The 25,988-nt window shown below is 32.6% G+C and overlaps 2 protein-coding genes across 2 annotated transcripts; both read right to left on the bottom strand.

The window, feature by feature from the left end:
• Positions 1-11,944: 11,944 nt before the first annotated feature.
• On the bottom strand, positions 11,945-12,850 carry LOC107421107 (probable calcium-binding protein CML44). The gene has a single exon (XM_016030268.4). It carries the CDS (start codon positions 12,703-12,705, stop codon positions 12,199-12,201), a length of 507 nt encoding a protein of 168 aa, XP_015885754.1. The 5' UTR covers positions 12,706-12,850; the 3' UTR covers positions 11,945-12,198.
• Positions 12,851-16,172: 3,322 nt separating this feature from the next.
• On the bottom strand, positions 16,173-25,721 carry LOC107421126 (UDP-sugar pyrophosphorylase). The gene is made up of 17 exons (XM_016030296.4): positions 25,427-25,721; positions 25,221-25,325; positions 24,028-24,144; positions 22,749-22,889; positions 21,709-21,808; positions 21,343-21,470; positions 21,189-21,260; positions 20,973-21,037; positions 20,429-20,489; positions 20,196-20,313; positions 19,587-19,711; positions 18,972-19,048; positions 18,594-18,699; positions 18,339-18,398; positions 18,045-18,125; positions 17,083-17,322; positions 16,173-16,607 (listed from the first exon to the last, which is right to left on the bottom strand). The coding sequence occupies exons 1-17, from the start codon at positions 25,535-25,537 to the stop codon at positions 16,440-16,442; spliced, it is 1,875 nt and encodes a 624-aa protein (XP_015885782.1). The 5' UTR covers positions 25,538-25,721; the 3' UTR covers positions 16,173-16,439.
• Between the last annotated feature and the right edge of the window lie 267 nt (positions 25,722-25,988).

The following is a 25,988-nucleotide window of genomic DNA, read 5'->3' as shown; positions in this document are numbered from 1 at the left end:
GGGGAGGGGAATTGTTAGTGGTAGATTTTCACTCTGCTCACGTAAGCAGGCTTGGATGAAGGATAACCTCAAATAAGAAAAGACAACCTCAAATAGTGAAAAACCTTAGGTCATAAGATAATTTTAGATCATGAAAATAACCTGAATAAGGATGGAATAGGCTAAACGTCTAATACAACCTTAAGGGAGTTCAACGGCCTCACGAGTTTGTCCCTAGAAATGTCTACAACCATTAAGGAGTGCGAGGCTTGTCCCATGAATAGAAGCTCATGACTAACAACCTAAAAGTTGTTTAAGGCAAGTTTATATTCGCACTAGATTCAACTTGAAGCCCTAAAAAGAATGGCCAATGAAGACATGCACTCAAAATATGAAGGCATATATTGCTTCCACGAAGGTCAACCAATCCAAAGATGCCACTTGTCGATGAGCTTATATGAGACCTTCAATTAATCTAGGTCGAATAATTGGATGGTTTAAACTCAAATAGCAACATGCAAGATTTTGGTGGGTAGAGCTTGTTACTACTTTCAGTTGGCACCTCGAAAGAGATCCAAAGATACTCCACATGGAAAGAATTTCCTTGATCAAAAAGGAAAGAGCCATGTGGTGCCCCCCGGCAATGCAAAATATCAAATTTTGCAAGTCAACCCTCCATCCTTTCTCTCTATAAAAGGCACAAGTTCACTCTAACTCAAGGACTCTCTCTAGTTCTCTCCTTTGTTTCTTTTCTCCCAGTTCTCTCTAACAAGTTGCTTTAAAGGCACTTTTTTAGTGTTCTCTGCCTTAGTTCATAATTGATTTTAGCATTGAAGCGTTTGCACTGGCACCATTGTTGGTGCCCTTTATGAGTTTTCTTTGGTTTTAGGTCATGGTACTTGGGATTAAAAAGTTGTTAAGAGGAAGTCTCAGAGTGAATAGGACACGGATTGAGCTCGAATAGCTTAAGGACAACTAGATCTAGACTAGACAAGCTATCTTCCAGCATAATTAAAAATTCGGTGATAATATATAAAAATATATATTGGTACGAATAAAGCACAAATGTCAAATACTATTAGGAGACAATATGATTTCAATTTTTTTTTTAATATTTAATTTTAACAATGATGAAGAAGACAATTATAATATCTATAATTTTTTTAATGAACTTTTTGAATTTTGTGCGGTTATTGTCAAGTGGTAGGAATTTTTAATTACTTATTTTCACATAATTTTAGATAAAGCATATTTTGTTGTTTTTCTTTTTTCCACAGGTACTGTAGGCAATAATGAATTTCTATACCACTGTATTTACTAAATAATGTGACACTACTTTAATAGTTGGGAAAAATTCATACACTAAATTTATGGAAAATGAAACCATGTGGAGTACAAATATAGTTTTTTTTTTTTTTTAATATCATATTTCATTCAGCTTTTTTTTTTCCCAAAAAAAATATAATCCCATAATAAACATTTATTTCTAGTTTTTTACATCATCAAAGTTTTATCATATATTTAAAATTCGATAAAATAATATATATATATATATATATTTTTTTTTTCTTTTCAAATTGCTATGCAAAATTACTTTTCACTTGATTGAAAATCAAACAAAATGTATTCCATTCATATTATTCATAGAGGACTTGTATCCTTCACTTGTTTCTGTATCAAATTGTTAGTTTTTAATTTTCAATCCAAACCCTTCATTCAAGAGTTATTTCATGAATTTACAAAAAAAAAAAAAAAAAGAATTAAAAAAAGGTGTTATTTGATGCATAATTAATATAAGCGACAGATCATTCTATTTAATTAAAATATATTGACTTTCTTTACCAAATTCTTGATACGAAATTATATGATAGTATGCTATTAGTATACGAATTAATATAACCTAATTACAAGTCTCTTTTTTTTTTTCTTTTTTTTTTGGCAAGTACCCAAATACATGGCTAAGTAAATCTAATAAAACAATGGCAAATTGAGAATTAAAAAAATAACAAAGAGATCTGGTATTTTCTAGTATTATTGGGGAAAAAGAAAGACATAATTCTATTATAATCTGTGTAGTAATTCTATTTTTTGATGTGAAAATAAAATAACGAAAACAAGAAGAATTTTTTCCCTTTTAAAGAAAAAAAAAAGAAAAGAAAAGAAAAAAAGAAGAGGTAATGTTTGTGGGAGGATTAATGGGCTTAAAAGCTTACCATGGAGGTTTGATGAAGACATTCTTTTGGGCCCATGGCATTGCCCAGTGAACGGTAACAAACTGAAAATTCTTGTCTTTATTATTATTTATCTGTTTGCCGGCCCTGAAATTCGTGCAATAGTCTACCCAATCCATACACTAGATGACACTCCAATTTTGTTCGTGGGTTTTTTTGAAAAATAGCCATCCTACAATTTAAAACTTGAAAAATAGCAAAAAAAAAACTAACCACTATTTTACACATTCAGATTAAAATATCCTTATTTATGTTTTTTTTTTTTTTTGGTTCTTTTCTCTATCAAAATGCGTTCTGTTTTTTTTTTTTTCCCTTGTTTTTTAGTTTTTATTTTCTCTACTTTTCCTTTTGAAAACATAGCTAGAGCTTTTCGAAAAAGATCATCTCAGTCACCATTTTCACCGAAATCCTCCTCCCGTTTGCCGATATCGTCCTCGCCTATCATTGTCTCGGCAAGAGTAGTTCAATTGAGAGCCACCCAAAGCGAGAGAGAGAGAGAGAGAGAGAGAGAGAGTGTGTGTGTGTGTGTGTGTGTGTGTGTGTGTGTGTGTGTGTGTGTCAGGATCCGTCCAAAATTCCTCATCGGAACCCTAGACAAGCCCTGATCCCAGGGAAACCCTACCGGACCTTCCAATGGAAAATCCGGCAGAACCTCCCCTAAGGGTTGGACTTACCACAAATTTCCTACACTGAAAACGCACTTCTATATTCATCCCCTTATTCCTCCCATAATACTACAAATTGATTCCACAAATTTACAGCACTCCAAATGAATAACAGTAACCCAGTGCGTAATTAATAACTAAATGTCCAATACAGTATACAGAGTATTATAAAAATAATTGTGGAATTAATACGATGACAGATAAAGAAGTAATACAAGATGGAGAGGAAAAATGGAAGAAATGCTTCTTGGACTTTCGGCGATGAACTGAGATATCGGGCTCGCCCCGGACGATCAATGTCTCCCAACCTGGACCTAGGGGAACAAAATTTAAAAATATGATATACTAATCATCTCAGTGAGTGACCCTAACTACTGTACACTTTTAATATTAATAATATAACAAATGAAGGAAATTAATTAATACCAACAATTAAATAGATCAATAATAATAAACAACTGAAAGTAATAATTTCTCTCAAAACCCTCACTATTCACTTCGTTGGAAATGTTCCCCTTTTAAAACATTTTCACAAAACCCGATATTCGTATTTCCCGAAAATCAAAGGATCAATTAATTTAATAAACAATAGATAAATACCCCAAATATAAATAAAATGTATTAAAATATAATAAATAAGTTTTGAACACTTTAAGGTTTGAAATTTCTATCCGAAAATTTATACTTGACGCACCACACCATATACCAGTGATGCCCTTCGATACCCAGCGTCCCAAGCACCGACTGGCGGGGAGGTTAAAGAGAGAAACTTGCATACGGCACTTCGGTGTCCCGACAGTACCGCTGCTGAAACCGTCATCCCGACCACAGAGGGGGGCGGCTGATGCGCAATATATAAGACTTGCCTGCCCTCGGTCCAATGGCAACTCACAGGAAACATAATAACTTGCGCGCTAACCACATGTACACCGGAACACCAATACTGTATGAGTGCGTCTAAAATAATTATTAAATTTCTTATTACAGTACCGATTTTCCAAAATCACCGTGGAAAATATACCAGTTTTCAAATTCACCATCCCACATTTTCCTTTAACATTTCTGGTACGAAACCATCGATAACGATATAAAAATCATTTTTTTTCGTAACACGAGGTTCAACAAATAATATTCCACGGGCATAATTATAAAATTTGAAACCACCAATTTAAACAAATAATTTCCTTAAAATATCTAAACCAATTATGCCCAAAAATAATATTAAAGCCATATACGATTGATTACTGAAAATACCTTACTCATGCGTAATAAATAAAATTAAATCACAATAAAATAATAATTGGGAATTTCTTAACAACCCAAAATTTCGTTTAGCATCAATGGGTATCTATATATAAAATAATACCTTTTTCCCAATTATATTTTAATTCCACCACATGAGCAAATTCTAGATATCAAATTAACACAACATAAATATAATTAATTGCCCAAAATAGTTTTCAAGGTGGGTCACTCACCTAGAGCACGCAATTAATCCAAGATCCTCCATGGGATCAATTCCACGACTCACCCGTGCTCCTAGAACAATAACATTACACAACTCAAATAAATTAATATTTTATTCGGGTAAATAATACCCGGTATCCGGGGGGGTTAAACACAAACGTTAACCAAAATTGACGAGTAATATACCTAATCGAAGCTTGAGTGATGAGGATTACGAATCCGGTCTTACTTCCCGAAAATCGGACCCGAGGTGGCCGGAATCTCGCCGGAAAGCTTTCGGGATTCAACTCTTCGATTTTCTCAAACCGTCGCAAATTGGAGGAAAAGGACACCGGATTTGGATTCATGGGGTAGGAATTAGTGAGGAGGGACCCGCAGTGCAACTGGGTACTAGCCAGAACTGTATTTTCCGGCGAGCCGCCGCGGTCACCGGCAACCGTCGCTGCCGCCGGCGCATCCGGTGGCCGATGGCTGAGATTTTTAGGAATTTTGTAGATCGAGGGGAGAAGGTTTGAAGATCACCGGCAATCGTCCGGGACCGGCGGTGAGGAAAACGGAGGCCAGACGGCGAAGAGATCTGGGTTTGAAGATTTTCGGCCCTTCGCCGGAAAATACTCCGATCCAGGCGCATCGGAGGTCCGGTGGCCGTGAAATTTGGTGGGTAGGCCGGAATTTCCACGGGTGAGAGACCGGTTAGGTGCGTGTGACTTGGGGTGGCCGGAAACTGGGCAAATCGGCAGTGGCCGGTGGTGGAGGGGAAAAATCGCCGTCTTCGGAAAACGCTCCGATCCGGGCGCGTCGCCGGTCGGTTAGCCATGAAATTTTGAGGGTTGGCCGGGAATGGAGAGGCGCTCCTTCCTGGCCGGCGCGTGTGGCAAGATTCGGCCGAAAAACGGTTAAGTGGCGGTGGCCGGTCGGTTCTCTCTCTAGCTTTCTCTCTCCTCTCTCTCTTTCTCTCTCCTCCCCCACCGTTTTGCCAAAATAAAAACCACCGTGGGTGATACTGTTCACCCACGTGGACCTCTCAGATGTCGACACGTGATGTTTCACTGTTCATCGAAGCCAGATATATTAAAATATTACGGTAGTCGGAAAAATTCACATGTCCATAACTTCTTAACCAGATGTCCAATTTAAGCGTGTCGCTAGTCTATGAACTCATATCGACGAGCACTTTACAACCATGCATAAGTCAAAGCAAAATTCTACAACCATAAAAAGTCAACTCTCAGCACCTTTCGGATAGTTTGAATCTCTACTTGTTTTGCCCATAACTTTCAAACCGTAGCTCCGTTTTTGATGTGCTACTAGTCTACGAACTCGTGCTAATGTATACTTTGTAACGGTACCTCAGTCAACCTAGAATTCCATCCGAGTCAAAAAGTCAATTTTTGACCCCTTCGGTCAACGGTCAACGAGCAAAGTCAACGATCAACGGTCAACCTCGGTCAAAGTTGAAAATTTTTCATTGTACTTTGGGACGGAGTGTTACATAGAGAGAGAGAGAGAGAGAGAGAGAGAGAGAGAGAGAGAGACTTTGTCTCTGTCAAATGGTTTATAGGTTCGTTAATGGCATAACCGTCAAGATTTAAGGAGGAAATTGTTAGCTTTTTCCTATTGGCGGAAAACTGGAGGAAAATTGGGAGAAAACTGGTGGAAACTTGGCAAAAAATTGGAGGAAATTTGGTGAAAATTTAGCGGAAATTTGGTTTAAAATTAGTGGAAAACTTGCGAAAACTGACAAACTTGAGGAAAATGGCTGAAGTTCATCTTTTTCGCCAAATTTCCTCCGTTTTTACTGTTTTTCGCAATTTTTCAGTTTTACACAAATTTTTCCCCATTTTCAAACCATATACCACCTAAGTATCTTTAAAATCACATATAACAGCTCATAAAATTAATTTCTTGCATACCCATATTAAATAAAAAGCTTAAAAATTTCAATACTAACAAAAAATACAAGAAAAAAGAGAAAGAGAAAAAAAAAAAAAAAACCACATATTTCCTTACTTTCATCTAATAAGAAAATTTTTATCTGAGTTTAGTTTCAGATATGAGAAAATACAAAAAAATGAGAGTGAGAGGAGATGAGATGCAAAAAGTGGCCTGTTAGAGAAATCCTTACATGAACGGTTGTGTAGAGGAAGAAAGAAAGGGTAAAAAAAACTTTTTGCGTAATGTTCAATTTTATCAAGGATATTTTTGTCCCAAGGTGGCTACTTTTTAAAAAAAAAATTTGCTATTCTTCAAAAATCATGTTACAGGGTAGCTATTTTTCGAAATAACCCTTTGCTCGTCCTCTCCATATAGGCCCAATAATATTTTAAATTTATTTATTTTGGATCCCTCTTTGGAATGAAATTTTAATTTCCTCATGCATTCCCATCATAATAACTTCAATAATTATAATTTTTTGATGTATAAGTTAAAGAAATTTCATTATGGTTTACATAACTATATATTAGATATATTCTTACATAATATTTTATAGTAAAAATGACTGAAAATACACTTTTATATTTAGGTTGTAAAATTCTCCTATCCTCAAATGAGTTGTAAAACTTTGTCATTTTTAAAAATCCAAAATAATAATTAATAATAACATTACATAAGAGGCCAAATTGTGAGAAACTTAGTTTGTCTCCCTTGTATCCCTTTTGGAACAATCTAGTACTAGAGATTTTCCTTCTTCAATGAAGATTCTTTTCGTTGCAAGGGATTTTTCTTCTCCATCCTTATAAGCATATAAGAATCACCCTCTTTATTTCCAATACTCCATTCTAAAAGTTTAGCCTTGTTGAGGGTTTATTGAAAGTTGCTAAGTACAACTCTTTTGAGTATCAATTACAATGTGCAAATAAACAGTGAAAAATTATTATTACATATAATTTAATAAATTAACATTGACTTTCATTAGTGAAAAAAAAAATGATAATTTTTCCATAGTCAAAATATCAGTAATATTTTGATATATAGATTTTTTTTAAAAGAATATTTTTTTTTACTAATCATCGTTTGATCTCTATTATTCTCAAAGCCTATAATTTATATGGATCTCTCGAAAGTGTATAAAACAAAACTAAGAGGATGTTTAGACGCTAGTGAATCATGGTCAACCAATAACTTGAATATTAATAATAAAATCAGTAAATTGATAAAATTGAAAGATATATAGGGAAGGTTATTGAGTGTGACAACAATTATATACAAATATTTTGGTCAACAACAACAACAACAACAATTATTTTAGCTACCAAAAAAAAAAAAAAAGAAAGACTATATATTTATCTGACCTTAGGGGAGAGATTTAGACAAAAAAAATAAAAATAAAGACCTGTAGGAGAGGGATTATTTTATAAATTATATTTTAGGTGGCCAATTTCACAAAATTATTCCAAAAATAATGACATAAAACTATTACAATACAACTCCAAAATTTTGGTATTTAACAACTTGCTTTTTTTTTTTCTTTTTTTTTTTTTTTAAAGATATTAACAACTTGCTGGTTGCCATTACATATTAATTGACACTTTAAAGTAATTTTAATGCACAGTTTTTGATTTAGATCTTTCTAATTTAAAATGGTGATCATAATTAATTGTAAATGTTATGTCGGCCAAAGATTATGTCTTTTTTTTGGTAGACCGGCCAAAGATTATGTCGGCAATTTAAAAAGAAAATAGAGTAAATCATTTGCGACTTAGGATTTTCTTTCTTTTTTTTTTTTTAATTAAATTATTTTTATCACACCAAATGGGCCCGTGGTATAATTTTATTTTGAACCATCAAATTTAATATTATAATTTAAACCCTTAAATTCGGATTTTGGTGTAATGAACTTAAATTAGAAGGTATAAAATGCATATTTTGAAGCGAAGTACTATAGATTGCAACAAATTCAAATTGGAAAGTTTAAATTAATTTTTTTTTAAATATTGGTGAAGTGAGACGGATTTGTAAATAACAGTCAGATAAAAATCCAATTGAATCAAAATGTAATATATTGAAAATTGAAAATTTAAATTAATATTTTAAATTTAAAGATTCAAAATGTAAATTTTTATAATTAAAAAATATTTAATTGTAATTAATCCTTCATTTATCACCAAAAACATTAACATACCGACACTTCATTTACCAAATCAATGTATAAATAAAGCCAATTAAAATCATTCATATCTTTAAAACGACATTTAGTAGGTCTTGTTCTGTCATATAAAAGCCTTAAAAAAATTAAGAAAAGTTGTAATAAGAGAAATTTCAAAGTCATATCATTAAATGAATCATGATAAAGGAATCAAACCGTGTACTATGTGAATTCTTCTAGCTTTTTCTCTACTTTTCAAAGGTACATGAATGTAGAGAGAAAGCTATCTACAAATAAAAAAAAAAAAAAAAAATCAAACCTGTAACAAATTAAAGTTTCTCATGTAAACTTTCAGAGAAATTGCAATACTAATATTCAGTCTTGATATTTTTCAAACATAGCAATTAAAATATTTAAAAATAATTACTAACCATATACCTTTTCTTTTAAAGTTAAACTTCTAAACAATACACCTTTTTAATTTTTTATAGATTAAACTTCTAGGAAATTACAATATTGATAATTATTCAGTGGGTATATAAATTCCAATAAGTTTACTTTTAATTTTCCTGAGTAAACCAAATTCCCTTTTCTAAAGACAAACATAGACTTTTAAATAATAAAGTTTTTTTTTTAATTTTTTTTAAATAATTCAAGTTGATCCTATGTATTGGAGTATATGCGATGATCATATCGTTGCTGACCTTGACATATGGAAGATTTTAGGGGTTGTTTTGGATGACATGTCTGAGTCAAGGGGGAAGTTGCTCAGAAAATACACATAGCTCATAGTTCAACCGTACAAGTCCTTGGTCTATTACCGTACAAGTCTCTGCAAAGTTTCCCTAATCAAATTTTAACAAGTGGAACAAGTTAGCTGACCAGGACTTAACAATATTTTTTATTTTTATTTTTTCCCATTTTTCCTCTCAAATTTTCTTTCATTAAAAATTCTTTCAAGTTAGAAGTTTGGAATTTTTTTTTCCCTATTTCTCCGAGTAAAAATTTCTCTATTTAAATTTTTCCTTAATTTAATCTTTTAACTTTTTTTCAATATTTAACGCCTAAAAATAATTTTTTTTCCAATTTAATATTTTTGTTTCCATTTTTTATTTGGCTGATTTAGCTATTTAAAATCTAGTTGACTAAATTTTTTAACACTTGCAAAATTTGAATAGAGGGACTTTGTAGAGGACTGTGGCCCCTTTCTCTTTCTCAGTCAATGCAACTTTATTTGTTTGGTAAAGTCGAACCCATTCCTCACTTATCAAAAAAATAAATAAATAAATAAAAGTTAATTCATTCCTCAACGAGAAAATCATCTATCAATCTTTACCATATTAAGTATTTGTTCGGACAAAACCATTATTTCTTGTAGTAAAAATCAATTAGTTCGAAATACCTCACTTCTAATATTAATGCTTTCAAAACAATTCACGGACAAATGGCTTATGAAATGCAACGAGTTTACTCCAATCCCCCTTTTTTTTTCTTTCTATATTTTATCATTAGGATTACTTTAACTCCATCTAAATGATTTATATATAGATCTATTATCTATAATCACAAATAACTCAATAAGAGAAGTACTGGATATAAGGAATAATTTTAAAAATGGTCTCCAAAATCAATAGAATTTCCATTATAACAGGCTTAAAATATATTAATGATTTATTGGTTCCATATAGAATTTATTTTTTTAGAAATAAAATTTTAATATGTCTCTAAATTTATTAGATTATTAACTGATTTTGAATTTCAACTTTTAAAATTGATTTAAAAGTTAATAAAAAAAAATTAATGTTAAAACCATCGGATCATTCTAATATACATTTGATTTTAAAGATACATATATGTACAATTTACAAGTATAAAAATGATCCCTTTTATAACATTGTTAAAAATGCATCCCAATATATGTCAAAATATGAAAAGAAGAATACCATAAGGTATCATATTTGCTTGACATAATACTAAAGAGACTATGTAAAGGGTTAATTACGTTTTTATAATTTGTACTTGGTCAGATTGCACGTTGGGCATTCATGTTTAAAATATTTCATAACAAGTTTTCAATATTTATAATTTATTTTATATTAATTCAATTGCGAATCTATTTCTAAATTGATTAGCGAAAAATATGATTAGTTTTTTCAATTTACAAATACGATAAGAAAAAATTGATTGATTAATTAATTAATGAGAAATTTACTCAATTTTGCTAATTTTTAAATTAACTTTCTGTTGTTAGTCAATTTGGGAGTCTACTTTAAAATTGAATTAATGCTAAATAAATTGTAAATTGTGGATCCAATGAGAAATAATTGAAATTCGAAGATTTAATATGTAATCTCATATAAAATTCAATAAAAAAAATCTTAAATTTGGTGAAGTAATAAATTCTTATGTTGATAATGGTCATAAGTTTTGATTAGAGAATTGGTCCTCTTTAATATTAATTATTTCAGAAGTTCAGATTGATCATCAATTTCTCATGTTAATTTTCTTATTTTTCTAAGTGGCTTTTTTTTTCCTTTTCTTTTTTTTCTCGTTGGCTTCCCAATGATTCTTGTGTTCACATCCAAACTTGATATATACAAGGAGCAATAAGAATCTCAATTAAATATGGTAATTAGTACTATTTACACGTTTTCAATATTGTAACTTTTGGTGCATAGGATTCGCCTATTTAATTATTTCAGATTATATATATATATATATATATATTCATGCTCTAGAAAATTCTTCAATTATTGGCGTGGGTTTAAAATTTTCTGTGGTTACACAGCCTCAGTTTCAGTATTGAATAAACTTCCAAAGTAACTACAAACTATGATGAAGCATCTTTATCTATAGGTTTTGATGATCAAAAACCATGGCCCATAGTATTGACAATGAAATATTGGTTTTTCTCTCTGCTACCTGACGAAAAACCTGGATCCTACTACAAGTTGCTAGAATATTCTCTTCATTTTGCTAAATTCCGTACAAAGTTGACCCCAAACCTAATTATGCGTTTCGGAATATCCTTAATTAAACAACCTAATTAATTTAGATCAAAAGGAAAACATATATTGTGTATATATATATATATAAATTATTCTATTCCTTCAAATTAACAATTTGAATTTCTTTCTTCCCTGCCATGCTTGCAGAATTATGATAGCTAATAACATTCTCTCACCAGGCATGTAAGATTAAAAGACAGCAAATCATGTATCAAAGATTGATTGAACAAAAAATATAAAAGGTAAAAAAAAAAAAAAAAAAAACCTCAATTTAATATTGGGCCGCATTAATTAACTAAAGTGCCTAAATCAAGATATTTAACAACTCTTTTTCATTCTGGATTCATATGTTGGATGTATTTATTCAAAAGACAATATTGTATTTGTGGAATATATTTCTTTTATACAACCTTCTAGCTCTTAATTAATTATTAATGTCAATTGGGCATGGCGCAGGCTAATTGAGACTTGTGTGCTATTATATTTGTTGATATATATATATATATATATATAAAGCCAATAACAAATTTTGATTAATTACCACATACAAACGCAATATGCCTTTTCTGCTCACCAAAAGGGCATTACTCAAATTGTATATACATGGATTCTCAACGACAATGATAACATCATTACAAATACAAAGGTATTATAAAACTGTACTCCAAAGTCGACGAGGACCCACATGATGATTCATACCGATACGCAAACTGGAGCATGAAAATTCAACCCAAGAAACTTTTCATGAGAGAAATTTATAATTAAGAAACGGTATGAAGCATCATGTTCTTGAATTCCTCAAAATCAAGTTGACCATCCAAATTGGTGTCAAACACGTGAATCATAATCTTACAATCAATCCCGGAAGAGCAAGTCTCATCCAAAAATCCTAATCTCATCAACACGTCCTTCAACTCCTCACAAGAGATGAAACCGTCGCCGTTGATGTCGAAAACATTGAATGCCTTCATCAAGTCATCGTCTTCCTCATTGGTGTCATGATCACCATCTTTTAATCCATCTTCGTCTAGGCCATGACCTCCTTTGCTCTTGCAGTTGTTGTTCTCAGAAATAGACTTGCAGAAGAGGAGGAATTCATTCAAGTCGAGGCATGGTTTTCCCACAGAGGACTCCAACTCGGCTATGCTATATTGGACACCTATCTTTTCGAGTAGCCAGTTAAGCTCCTCGAGGCTTACAAACCCATCTCCATTTTTGTCAAGCTTTTCGAAAATCCTGTGCAAGTCTTTGGTGTTTAGGGGATACATAGTTGCTTGAAAGACTATATGATGAAAAGAAAATGGTATTTAATATGGTTGCAAATTTGATGACCAAATTTGAGAGCTCTAGACTTTATAGTGTGATTATATGCATATCTATATATGTATATATATAGACACAGAGAGAGAGAGAGAGAGAGAGAGAGAGAGAGAGAGAGAGTTGGTAAAGAAATTGGTGGATGTACATATTGGGTACGGTCTACGGTGACGTACAATTTATGGCAGAGGTAAAAAATTTTAATTATGGATAAGAATTGCAACATTAGCCATGTCGAAGTTCGCAAGAAGCTTCGTGGGGTCTTATGGCTATGAAAGCAACATAAGGTTGATCTTTAAAAGAAAAAGAAAAGCTTGTATGCTTCATCCATTTTAAGAGAAGGAATATTAACTCACACATAAAACTTATACCACTTTTCCTTACCTTCTTGCAAATTGTCTATCAAGGTCTTACTTAAGTGTTCCACCGTCCTAATTCCATGGCTAATAAAAAATGTCCAATTTTTTATTTCATTTTATTTTTTGTTTATTTATTTATTTATTTATTTGTTTAGGTCTCTTTCTTTTGCGTATCTTAATCGATTTTGTCGGCGAAATATCAGATGATGTGTTTCTATATAAGTGGTGCCAAGTCATGCGTCTAATAAAAATTTTTTAATATGTGGTTTTAGTTTTATTTGATTTTTAGTGTAATATTCTAAAAAAAAAAAAAATGTGTAATACATGTGGACAAGAAAACCAGAAATGAAAGCTACTGACAAAATATCATTGTGGACGTGTACATTCCGTGGAGGACACGTGGTGAAGAACCTTTTTGCTAGAAAATTTGCTGATTACAATGAATGATTGTTTTCCTGCAAAACTGTTATATAGTACCTTTATTTATTTATTTATTTATTTATTTTTATGAAACTGTTGTTTAGTACTTTGTAGAGTAACAAGTTAGGAAGAACATTGATAGTCTCTTTAGACAGAGCACGTGTGTAAAAAATTATGTCACACAGAAGGTCAAGTTGTTCATTAGGCCCTTTTATGTACGAAAGCTGTAATTAAAATTTTTATGTTATATAAGCTTTACCAAAATCCAAATTCAAGCATATGTAAAAATAAGACTCATCTCAGGATGATGTTTATAAGACTGCATAATTTACATATGGAAACCTATACCTAACCTCCAAAAAGCGGGACAAGGATTTTATTTTTCTAAAGACTTAGACCTTTAATATATAGGAATTAGGAAGTTTGGTTGAAGGAGTAAATAAAAAGAATAGACATTTTACCTGGCAGTCTTTCTAGGTTTCAAACATATTGGTGGTTAGGTTTTTCTTGTCCTATTAAGGAGTATATATTTATATACAATTGTTATGGTAAAGAAAAATGTTGATTATTTGATGAGTGCATAATGAATAATATTCTTTATTTATCAAATAGGATATGCCTTAGGCACTTAACAAATAATAAACACTTTGTCCACAAAAAACAACTATACAATATATATGAATATGTATATATATATATATATACATATGGAACGCATGTTTTTTGTTTTGGTTTGGATTGGAATGACTAACCACGGCATGGATGATTTGGGAAAGGGATGGGCCATGGCTTGGTGGGTTTGGAAGTTTCAAGTTTGGAGAACCTACGTTGTTGTTGGCGATGGCTACGCCTTACCTACATGGGATCCCGCTCCTTGGTAACCTTGATATATGTTAGACATCCAAGGATCGCCAATTTTTTAGGTAACGAATGCGGTTGGTCAAATAGTAAACCCTTCCTACCCATGCTTTCGAGGTTGATATTTTGATAGACCAATTGGTTGATTATTATCCCAAAAAAAAAAAAAAAAAAAATCTTGCTAAATTATTTGATATTTATAACAATTATTATTAGATTATATGAGTATCTTAGCTAATAATATATTGATATATATTATTTGATAAATGTTTTTTAATAATATATTGATATGCATCATTTGATAAATATTTCTGGCAAACAATTTTGTATATAAAAGTTAAATATTATTTATAAGATTTTTATATATATAGAAAAATTTTATCCTAGTCATATGAAATAAAATATTTTACAAGTATTTCTGATGGAATATTCATTAATTCTATCAATTTAAAAAAATCTTTACCACAATAGATTGATAGATAGTTTTTAAGAAAGAAAAGATTTTCTCCAACAGTGTTATGTAAGGGATTTATTAAGATGAGATGACAAAAAAAAAAATATATATTTTCACACAAGTCTATTAGCCAGTATGAATTATTAGTCTTTTCTCTCTCCTCTCTCCTCATCTATTCCAAGCCTCTTCTCTCTCCTCTTTTATCTCTTAGCATGTCAATCTATTTCATTTAAAATTCTAAATATGATTTATTAGAAAAAAAATTTAAATAAACATTATTTATTGATAAACACTATACCATCTAAACTTCAACACTTTCTAAATTCCTTACCAAATCAATAGAGATGCATCAATAGAAATGCTCTAAGCCACACTTGCATATCCTTGTCTAAATACATGTTGAAATTAAATTACGGGCATATAAAAAAAATTTAGGATATATGTTTTTTGTTTAGAATACTTTTGATTCTACCTTTTAAGAGAATTGAGCTTCCAAGAAAGAAATTTGAAATTCATTACGGTTACGATAAGAGGATAAGCTTCAAAGATCCAAACCTGGATGAGACAATTTTGGAGCATGAGCTTCAGTTTTTCAATTAACCAAATTCATCTTAATATTTTGAGGAAGATAATGGATGAGAGGAAAACAAAAAGGTACGAAGAGATAAAAGAGAAAAACCACATAATAAAAATTCAATACTACTATAACCATCAATATATTGATAAAAAAAAATATTTATATATATAGATAGATAAATATAATATATATATATATATATACAGTTTTTCATCTTCTTAGAAACGTTTTAGATTACAATGGCTATTAATATTTAAACTTTAACCTTTTAGTTTCGAATGAATGGAAAATAAAATTGCTTTCAAATATTTATTTATTTATTTTGTTTTTTCCTTTCTTTCTCCTTCCAAGTGTCTTTGTCTTCCCTTACGGTACAAAAGGGGTCTTTCTCTTTATTTCTTGGAGCCGAAAGGTGGAAAGAAATTTCTTACTTCCATTCCAACACCAAAAACGAAGTTGTAAGTGACAAAATGACTTTTGTTAAATGAACATGGCTTAAAGCCTATAGGCAAAGGATCCACATGCTCTTGAAAGCCCACATGCATAATGATTCAAATAGCTTCAAGAGAGAGCCAAAAACAAATAAATAAATGATTCATTCATTGAAAGCTTTCACTCTCACAAGACACACACTGCTCCACGTAATAATCCACATGAGCTTTGCCAAACACGTATCAAACTCTTGTAGTAGAGAGCTTTTCTAGTCATCTTCTTGACAACAACTTTAGAGAGTTTTTGAATCAGAGCCTATAAAGCACAACTGAAAATGGGAAATTTATTGGGTATTTCCACAGAAAACTTACATGTTTTGAATCAGATTGTTTCAGAATAAGATTAAATAATACTAAAAACAAAAGTTCACAAAAGGAAGGCCGTACAAAATTTTTACCTAAAAAATTTCATACTTGATATGATTTTTTCCCCCTAATTCAAGGGGGTCTAAGAAAAATACAAAGGAAATTTATCTGGCTTGAGAACTTGCCAAAAGATTTAACTAACTCTGTGAATCAGCCAACTTCAAGGCTTCAAGGAGAACTTGCCAGGTTCAGAGTAGTTCTTTTCCAGCTGCTCAATTTTGTTAATTCTGAAACCTCTGATCCTTAGTTCCTCAGGCACTGAAGTATCTTTATAATCAACATTTTCGATGGTCCAGCCCTTGTTCTGAATTGAACCCCCTATTCTTACCTGTTTAAAGTGAAAGCATTAGGAACATCTCTGATCACAAACATACAGAAAAGGTATCCGTTTGTTAAGAATATTATGAGATTGTCTTCCTGGTTTACACAAAACCGAATTTATTGTTTTGCTGATATAGATTCAATTGTAATAACTTGATATGCAAAGAGCTCCATAGACAATGTTGAGTAACAGTTCTGGTATAGATTGTAATGTTTAGCAACAGTTCTGGTATAGATGGTTAGTTTAATTATATGAATTCACGGATCTAAGACAAAACAAGTAATACTTTCTTCACACATGATTAAGAGTCTAATTAAACACATGAAAACATATTTATTTTCGTTTCTAATTAGAGGGAAGTAAAGGAAAAAGATATAGTAGTTGCTACCACATTGACTGATCCATGTCCATTTGCGACTACAACACCCGTACTTGCTATAATATCTTTTAATTGCTATAATATCTTTTAAACACAACATACCTCTGCATGATCAATGGCATCAATGAGAAGGGCCCCATCCAAAGAGAGATCTTCCACAAAGACGTTACGACCCTTAATAACCATTGTAGATCTTTGAGATATGCAGCAACTTCCACCGACTTTCTTTTTAACATTCGCAAAAGTGAGAGCCCATTTCGGCTTCCATGCGATACAAGGCCACACTTCCACTTCCTGCCCATTGAACACCTGCACCACTGGATCGGCTACTTTGACACCAGCCTAGGAAACATGCAAGTAGAAACCCAAAATCAAATGAGACAGAACCACAGAGACACCTGCTATTTCCATGCATATGTAGTTTAAAAAATTATTGGTAAAAATTAACCTGACCATAAAAGGTGTGCATACATAGGATATACATGCATGCACACCAGGCATACACCCACCTACTAATACCGAAACAACTTAGATTCGCATACTCTAGTGAGAATGGATTCAGTGAGACAGAAAAGAAAACCTATGTTCGCCAAATCTACACAGATCAGTCTTGAGGCCATTCATTATTATGAGGGTAACTCAAGATTGATCAGCCAGGTCTCTGATGATTCTTCTGCAGAAATCCCGAAAGACCTCAGGTCACTGTTCAAACTATGCTTCTTGGGTGCTAGTGAAGCACAGGGTTTCATGCTTAACTCAGTTAATAGTGGCATTGTTTTGTACCTTGATCAGTGGTCCAGTTACAAAAAGACTACTCTACGACTAGAAAATGTGTCATGTTGATGAAAAATATCTAGCATAAGTCAAACCAAATGCTAATCAGTAAACCTTTGGTGTGTGACCAATTGTTCAGAATCTGTAGGGAAGAAGATCAAATCAACTTAACCAAAGAGCTAACATTTCAATCCCCCTTCTGCTGTTCTAGGAAACTATGTAACAAGAATAAACAAGACCTTAGCATCATAATATTCGATACTCTAAATGATTATTTAAATAAATATTACCTTTCTTAGAATGAGGCTATTTGCACGGTAGATGGCCATTTCTCCGGAAGTTGCACTATGATATGGATTTCCCTTTGGTACCTTCAGATAAATTCATGCAAACAATTAGGAATTAAATCAGACAACATACTAAAATCCCCAATAAGTACAAAGGTAACCTTAAGAAAAGAACAAATAACCATACATTACTAAGCATCTACACTTCTCTATCCATAAAATGTAATGGATTTGCAGATATTAGTCAGAGATTCTCAAAAGCATATAATAAATTAAAGGTTGCTTTGGTATTTGTACCTTAGCAGCATCCTCAGGGTTGTTCTTCACAGGAGCATAAGCAAGCCATGCATCCATTACCTAGGCAACCACATTAAAGGTAGTAAGCTGACTAGTTAAATCAATAATGGACAATAAGTTAATGAAGAATGTTAACAATACTATTAGAAAGCTAATATTTGATAACAAATAAGAGATGAAGTCCATATAAACACCTAAAGGCTCTGTCTCAAAACAGCATTTGTTTGCTCAACATTGATGGAAAAGAAACTTTACCGTGAATCCAACCCTAGCTGTAGGAGGCAGCGTTTGTGGATAGTCTTGCATCATGCACTCTAGCCGAGTTGAAGACTTGAATGAAGTTTTGCTGGCATCTTTATATCTGTAGGAAGATTGGATTAAACAAACAAAAAAATACACAATATCTGCAGGAAGATTGGAGTGTCAAACAAAATGATTATATAATAATGCTTAATCTAAGTTTATTACACAGAACAATTTAAAAACAATAAGACCCTTCTCAGTGTTCTGCTAAACCAATTCATTATCTAGATGTCAGGTGAGCCAAATAACTTTAATGGTAGTGGGGAATTGCACTTGTACAGTCAATAGGAAATCTAACAAAGAATAACAAGTTATAGATATAAGAATTACTTTGGGTTTACAAACTCTTTTATAGAGCCTCCTGTCTTTGTGAGCTCCTCAATGTAAGGACCAAGCTCCAAAATCAACTGCAGAAAAGAGAGGAAAATTGTACATGTCAAGCCCAGGCGTAAAACAGCTCCACTAGATAATACTACATGAAAAAAAGTTGGACCATAGAGTGTGAATCAAAATGGAGGATCAGATCCTTATGGTGTATCATCTACTTCCTCCTGCCACACTTAGTGGCAATAGAAAACTAATAAATAATATAAAAGATCCATAACAGGTGAAGAAGGACCAGAAGAAGCACCACATGTTATTAATTCACTTATGGCACCTTTCTCTTTACAAATAGCAAGAGATTTTTTTTTTTTTTTTGGTTTTTTTTTTGGGGGGGGGGGGGGTTGGGGGTGGCGGAGAGGAGGGTGGTAACAGGTGAAGAAGAGCCAGAAGAAGCACCACATGCTATTAATTCACTTATGGCACCTTTCTCTTTACAAATAGCAGGAGATTTTTTATTTTATTTTTTTGGGGCGGTTTTTTGTTTTGGGGGGGGGGGGGAGAGAGAGAGAGAGAGAGAGAGAGAAGAGGGCTTCACAGGCATTCCAAGGTGAGAAATATTACTTGGTTTATATTTCCAGGGAAAGGGGAATAGCCAGTCTCACAATTCACATCTCCATCAGCATGTCCAGTAGCTCTAAGAAGAGGATCAAGTTGGTTGTATTCCACATTGATCACCATTGTTCTACCTGAAGTTAGTTTTCAAGATGAATAACTAAAAATATTTTTCAAAATGAATGACTAAAGATAAATAACAAGAACTATGTTGCTTTCAAGCTACATTCAGTATAACTGTTCCACACATATTTTATCACTTGTACCACAAAATAAACTAAGAAAATATGAAGTTGTCCTTTCATAGGGAAGAAGAAAAAAAAAGAGATGAAGCTCTAAGAATCTTGATGTAATACAAACATATATGCAGACATGGTGAAATGATACCCCACTTTATAAGTATATGAAAGACTAGAATGTGAGTTTTCATACCAGTATTAACAAGTAAAAGCCTACATCAATAAATAGCAAGTAAATTCAAAACAAAATTGATTTGAATGAATCTGCAATTAATCAAAGCACCTTTAGAATAAGGTTTATAGCATAACTTTGGTTAAAAATTTTGATATTCTAACATGGTTCTCTCTGTATGAAAGGAAATGAAAAGAAGCTGTATACCATCAGCATGAGTAAGTCGGGTTATTCCTCCTATGGCTTCTTTTGCTTTCCGTGGAACAGCAAGGGAATTAACATGATATTGTTTGGCAGCGCTTACACCTAAAGCTGCTGGAATTGCCTACACAAAGTACGAATAAATGAATAGGGGCAAAGTGTTTTATAGCCAATTATTGATCTTCAAACAGAAAGAGATATATAGATGATACGATTAGACATGGGTGCAAGCAACTGACATTGAACAGAAGTCCATTTGTATCTTGGAAAAATAGAACCCATCTGAAACCAGCATCATGCCTGTGAAGATGAAAAGACTGTTAAAATCATGCCTTATACAAATTATGAGAAATTGGCAACATGATGACAAAAACTATGAACCTCCAAAGGCAACAATTCAAAAAGAAAACTGACTATTCAAGTTAATAAAATATATAACAAGCCTATTAGATGGAAGAGCCATAGTAAAGACAGTAAAATATTTTCAATATTTCAATCACTATCATATTTAATTCATTTTAAAGGCAGTTATCAACTAAGCATATTAGACATGCTGGCAACAACACATAAAATAGATACAGATATTTTGCCTTTCTAGCAAGCCATATGTGCATGCTAATGTCAAACATACAAGTGCCTGCGCAATATCTATCAAATGGATCTCATGGTGAAATTAGCATACCTAGATTAGAGTTTGCTATGCATAACATAAAATAAAACATAAAGATGATGCTAGAGACAGATGGGCAAATTCCAGAGATTACATAAGCAGTTATGACATACCACGAATTTAGAAGGCCACTGGAATATAGTAGGGAATGCACATCACCATGGCCATGAGGTTTGGTCTATTACAGGGAAAAGCAGTAAAGGAACACATGTAAATTGAAGGTAGGAAAAAGATATTATAAAATCCTTCAAATCATTAATTGACAAGAATATGACATTAAGTTTATATGTATTATCTATATATGAAATTGAACCATGTATGAAGGCTACCTGTATCCTGTACTTATTATGTGGGTCCAGAGCAAGCCGGGCATCATTATCATTTAAGCATGCAACTTTTTCCTGTAATCAATGGCAAATTTAACATCCTCAAATTACATATATATTAAGCTTTCTCCAGTAAGGCATCAATAGCCATTCTTACCTGCTTTAGAAGCTTTACTTGTGTCGGCTCCATTCCAAAATAAGAATTTGCTTCTAAAAGTTGCAAAGTACGGGAATGTGTGTCATCTGATGTCATTATGACAAAGGGAATCTTTGCTTGACATTTACCTACAAATAAAAAGCCAAAACATTACTTTAAATGAGAAAGGAAAATCCACAAAACATAAGGCTAAAGATAAGGCTTACGTCTCTTGGCATCATGCACCAACCCTTTTATTAAATCATGTTATCTCTATTATAAAAGGGGCTATATAAATAATGAACCCATGCATCAAGGTAAGTCATATATCTATAAGTTTTTGCTTAATCACTAGCTCTATATGTTATGATAACGGTCCCGACAAACCTTGCGTAAGCTTACAGCTAGCATCTTGAAGGGCCAGAATAGATTCAATGTAATGCTGTAAAAAACATGTTCCTGTAGTGGTTTCTCTTGGAAGAGCCACCTGAGACACGTAAAATTGCTTACTTAAAGTTGGAGGTACTACAAATCAAATCAAGATATCAGCAAATAATTTATCAGTATCATTAGAAATTTAACAAGGATATCTATTATATGACTAGAAGATATATATATATATATATATGTATATGATTTTGCTATAAAAAGCGCCTTTTTGTGGACGCCAAAAAAACTGATACATATATTCTCAAAAAGAACATGCATGTAAATATTTTTTAACGCCTGTCCCTTTAAGGATAGGCATGAAAATGTTTAGGTGCACACATGATGGATTGGAATAGGCACTTATGCACCCGTCCTGCTCCATAATGTGTTTGCCTAACCATTTACACACGTAGCCTTCAAAGGATACGCGTGTAAATGTTTTCAGCGCCCATAGACAGGCACTTTTTATAGCAAAATCCTACATATATATATATATATATATGTATGTATGTATATATTTATTTTGAGGGAAAAAAAAATACAATTTCATGAAATGGTATTCAATGACTATCCAGAATGCATGCAATACCTGCTGTTAGGGAGGAAAAGAATTATGTCCTTAAAAATAAACTGAATGTGAATTTAGGATCTTCAGTTGAAGAAAGAATCCAGGGAGAACTATCACCATATCAGTGGCAAGGAATTCCAAATAGCATCATGAATAAGAAATATAATTAAGTAATCTAATTTGATTATATGCAACAAAGACCAGAATGGCCATTTCAACAACAATAGAGTTGATTTGAACCAAAGACACTTTAAGTAAAAGATGGACAAGATAACTGAAGCAAGAAAAGAAAACCAAAATGAAGGGCTGTCCCAAGAAAGAGAGATTTTGGCAAATTATCACATTGTGCTATTGGGATAGCAAGTGTATAGAAGTTGTCTGACTATCGGTTAAAGAATGCTGTATTTAACAAAGAACTAAATTGCTTTACCTTAATTCCATTGTATCCCAAACGTTCCCCAAGCCCACCAGCAACAAGAACAAAAGCTGCTTTATGGGCTTCCCTAATGCCTGCATCTTCGAAATTTATAAAGTTGTCATCACCAAAAGTCAAGACTTCACCTTTTGGAACCTTCAAAATCATTGCATAATTGTCAGCATAGTTTAATTTTGTTCCCAGCTGAGTAGTTCTTACTAAGAATGTGAATTACTTGCTACATATATATAGCCATTATGTGAACTACTTGCGACATAAATAGCCATTATATCAAACAGAGACAAAAAGCAAATGTATATAATTTACTTTCTAAATTTTCAATATTGCTGAATACTTTATTTGTTGCTAACTGATAGAAGTGAAGTCGTTACATACAATTATATCTAAAAGACAGATATTTTATCTTATCAATAATAAACAAGCAATTTTTAAGATAGCAAAATATCACTAAAAACTAATTTCTTCTTAATAATTAACATGTCTTTTATATGGATGAACAAACGATCATGAATCAATTTATTTTGTTTAAATTCACATGTCAATGTAACTACAAACCTTATTTGGAAACCATTACAAAGTTTCCATAATTCTGTCGACCAGAGATTATATGAACACACATGTCCCCTTATCCTAATCCAATCTTACAAGTAAAAAATGGCATAATTCATTGCTTCCAGATAATTAACTAGGTCCAAGACTTCAATAAAATGTAAAGGTGGTATGATTCATGCACAGCAGCGCGAAAAATAAATTATGGAATGATGCAGAGAGAAATAAAAAGACTGGAGACCAAATGCTTATTAATAGTGTATACACTTTCCAAGTGATCATGTACCTAAAGTGCCAAGTTGTAGTCAAGTGTTTTGTTAAAGAAAAATGAGCTATACGAGATTTGAAGTTCCAGCATAAAATAGGAAAAAATACACTTTTGGAAACAAACTGTAGATTCAGTTTCTTCAATATAGAAACTAGCAAAAGGAATCCAAAGATCTAATCCAACTGTTTCCAACTGACAAATATGTTTTTATCTTGAAGCAAATGCAAACAAGAAAGTCAGCAATTTGTATATCAACTAAGGGTTCTAAGCTGATGCAGTTGTTTCAACTGTTTCCAAAGTTTTCAGACAGATGCAAGCCCAAAAAAAGAAAAAAAGATTAAACAAATCGTAAAAGAATTTGCATACTTTAGCTACTTTTTTCCTATAGGTTAGTTTAGACGTAAACAAAGTTCATAAGTATTTTAATCATGAATCATTAGACATGTATTCACTTACTGAAGGTGTGAAGCCATCAAATGGGTTCCTTCCAGCTTTTGAATCTGCTAAGAGTTCTTTTGCAGTTTTAATGTATGATGCCAAGCCACCAGGATAGCTTGAATTAAGACGAGTCACCTGCAAAGAAATTGCAATTACAAAAAGAAACTTAAATTGAAAATGAGGTTGAATATTATTTAAAGATATAAGGAACTGTTTAAAAGACATGTTTTAAAAAGCAAATGGCAGAACATAGGCAAACAAGTAGAACTATAAGATCTATGCATGTTTTTTATGCATGCATATAGATACAATTACACATGCGCAAGTCCGTAAGAATAGTGTGACTACAAGACAGTTAGGTATGTGGGTGACATTTCTAAGCACTGCCCTAATGCCTACGAGGAATTCTCCTATATAGATATATATATATATATATATATCAATATAACTTAACACTTGCACATAAAAGGGATGAAAAGGGCGAAGTAATTAAAAGCTCTGCAGCATGGTTAATCCCAATGTGTCAACCATGTAGAAAATTTTGGCACTTTATTACATTCAACTTGGAAACCAGTGATCATCAATGGTTGACCAAGTGGGAAATCCTAAGTCGGAAAGACTTTGAGCAAGTGGGGCTTAACAACACTTTACGGCGACAACGCATTTGTAAGATAACAAATTTACTGTTTTGGCTCTACGAAATTCCGGGACATCTACTAAAATCACAAAGATTTCTTACCCGTTAAGTCTTCTAATACCCATTTGTTTTGACTGTTCTAATATTTACTAATACTTTGTTCTTTACCCTACAGCTCATTCCAGAGTAATAGTTGGTTGGTTCTGTTTTCTGTTTTTGTTTTCCCCCTTTTTTTTTTTTTTTTTTTTTTTGGGTTTCTGCCAAAAAAGAAGGTGATAGGTACTCTTGAAAAAACCTATTTGTAAGCAAATCTGGTCCCTAAAAAACCATGTTGCTTTCAGAGGTGCGCTGTTTTATGTGAATTTGGTGCCTAAACAAATTAGAATTCAATCCAAAATTATCAAAATGCATAACAATAGCAACCAATTCGGTTTCAAGGCATTAAATTCACGTGCCAGAGCTCCAATAATCAGACGCAAAAAAAAAAAAAAAATAGAATCACAGTGTCAGTCAAAATCGAAAACACATCTACAAAGTTCATTTCCATACCAAGGCAAAAATCCGAATACCATACCTGTTCGAAGAAAGCTTTCTTTTCCTCATCATCAACGCCAGGCTCAGCCCAATGCTGGAAAAGATGGCTTTGTCCCGTTTCCAACAGAATCTTCGCAAGCTCAATCTGCAAAATCAATCAAAAACACCATCCTCAACAAATTTCTATACCAAAAAAAGAAAAAAAAGAAAAAAGAAATGATATAATTGTCAAACACCGATAGATACCTGTTGAGGTGACAGAAGGTGGATGTTTTTCTGAAGATTAGGCGCAGAAGCAGCGAGATCCCCATCGATTCCGAGCTTGGAGAGCTTTTCGGTGGTGGAATCTAGCGCCATTAGAGCGAAAACGAAAGCGAACTAGTAACGTAGATAATGTGTTCGACGAAAGGTGGATGAAAGAGAGAGAAAGAGAGAGAGAGAGAGAGAGAGAGAGGCAGATAAACAGTAGGAGAGTAGAAAGAGAGAGATACGTAAACAGGAAGTAGAAGAAGAAGAAGAAGAAGGCCGTTAATGAGTTTTATATATATTTTGTATAAATGGATCTGGAAAGAGAGACAGATTAGCTGGTCACCGAGTTGTACGGGTGACCAAACCGTTAGTTATTTGGGCCCCACTTTCCCTTTCCCACTCACACGGGCGTTGTTTTGAAGCTGCTGTTTTGGTGATCGATTAGACCGACACGTCAATCTAGAATCCCTTTTAACTTTTTAATCCTTAAAGGAATTTTTTTCTCTTTTTGCTTTTTCAATCTTTTATTATTTTAATTTGTAGAGGAAAAAACAAGTAA

The sequence above is a fragment of the Ziziphus jujuba genome, chromosome 5, assembly GCF_031755915.1.
Source record: "Ziziphus jujuba cultivar Dongzao chromosome 5, ASM3175591v1".
Classification (NCBI taxonomy): Eukaryota; Viridiplantae; Streptophyta; class Magnoliopsida; order Rosales; family Rhamnaceae; genus Ziziphus; species Ziziphus jujuba.
Note: the sequence above shows the minus strand (reverse complement) of the source record. Positions and strands in the feature narration are given on the sequence as shown.

Coding starts and splice junctions, on each gene's coding strand:
- LOC107421107 (XM_016030268.4), bottom strand. CDS start 12,705: ATGTATCCCCTAAACACCAAAGACTTGCACAGGATTTTCGAAAAGCTT.
- LOC107421126 (XM_016030296.4), bottom strand. CDS start 25,537: ATGGCGCTAGATTCCACCACCGAAAAGCTCTCCAAGCTCGGAATCGAT. Junction 21,261..21,342: donor AAGTAAAGCTTCTAAAGCAG/GTAAGAATGGCT, acceptor CATTGATTACAG/GAAAAAGTTGCATGCTTAAA. Junction 18,399..18,593: donor CAGCTAGGGTTGGATTCACG/GTAAAGTTTCTT, acceptor GTGGTTGCCTAG/GTAATGGATGCATGGCTTGC.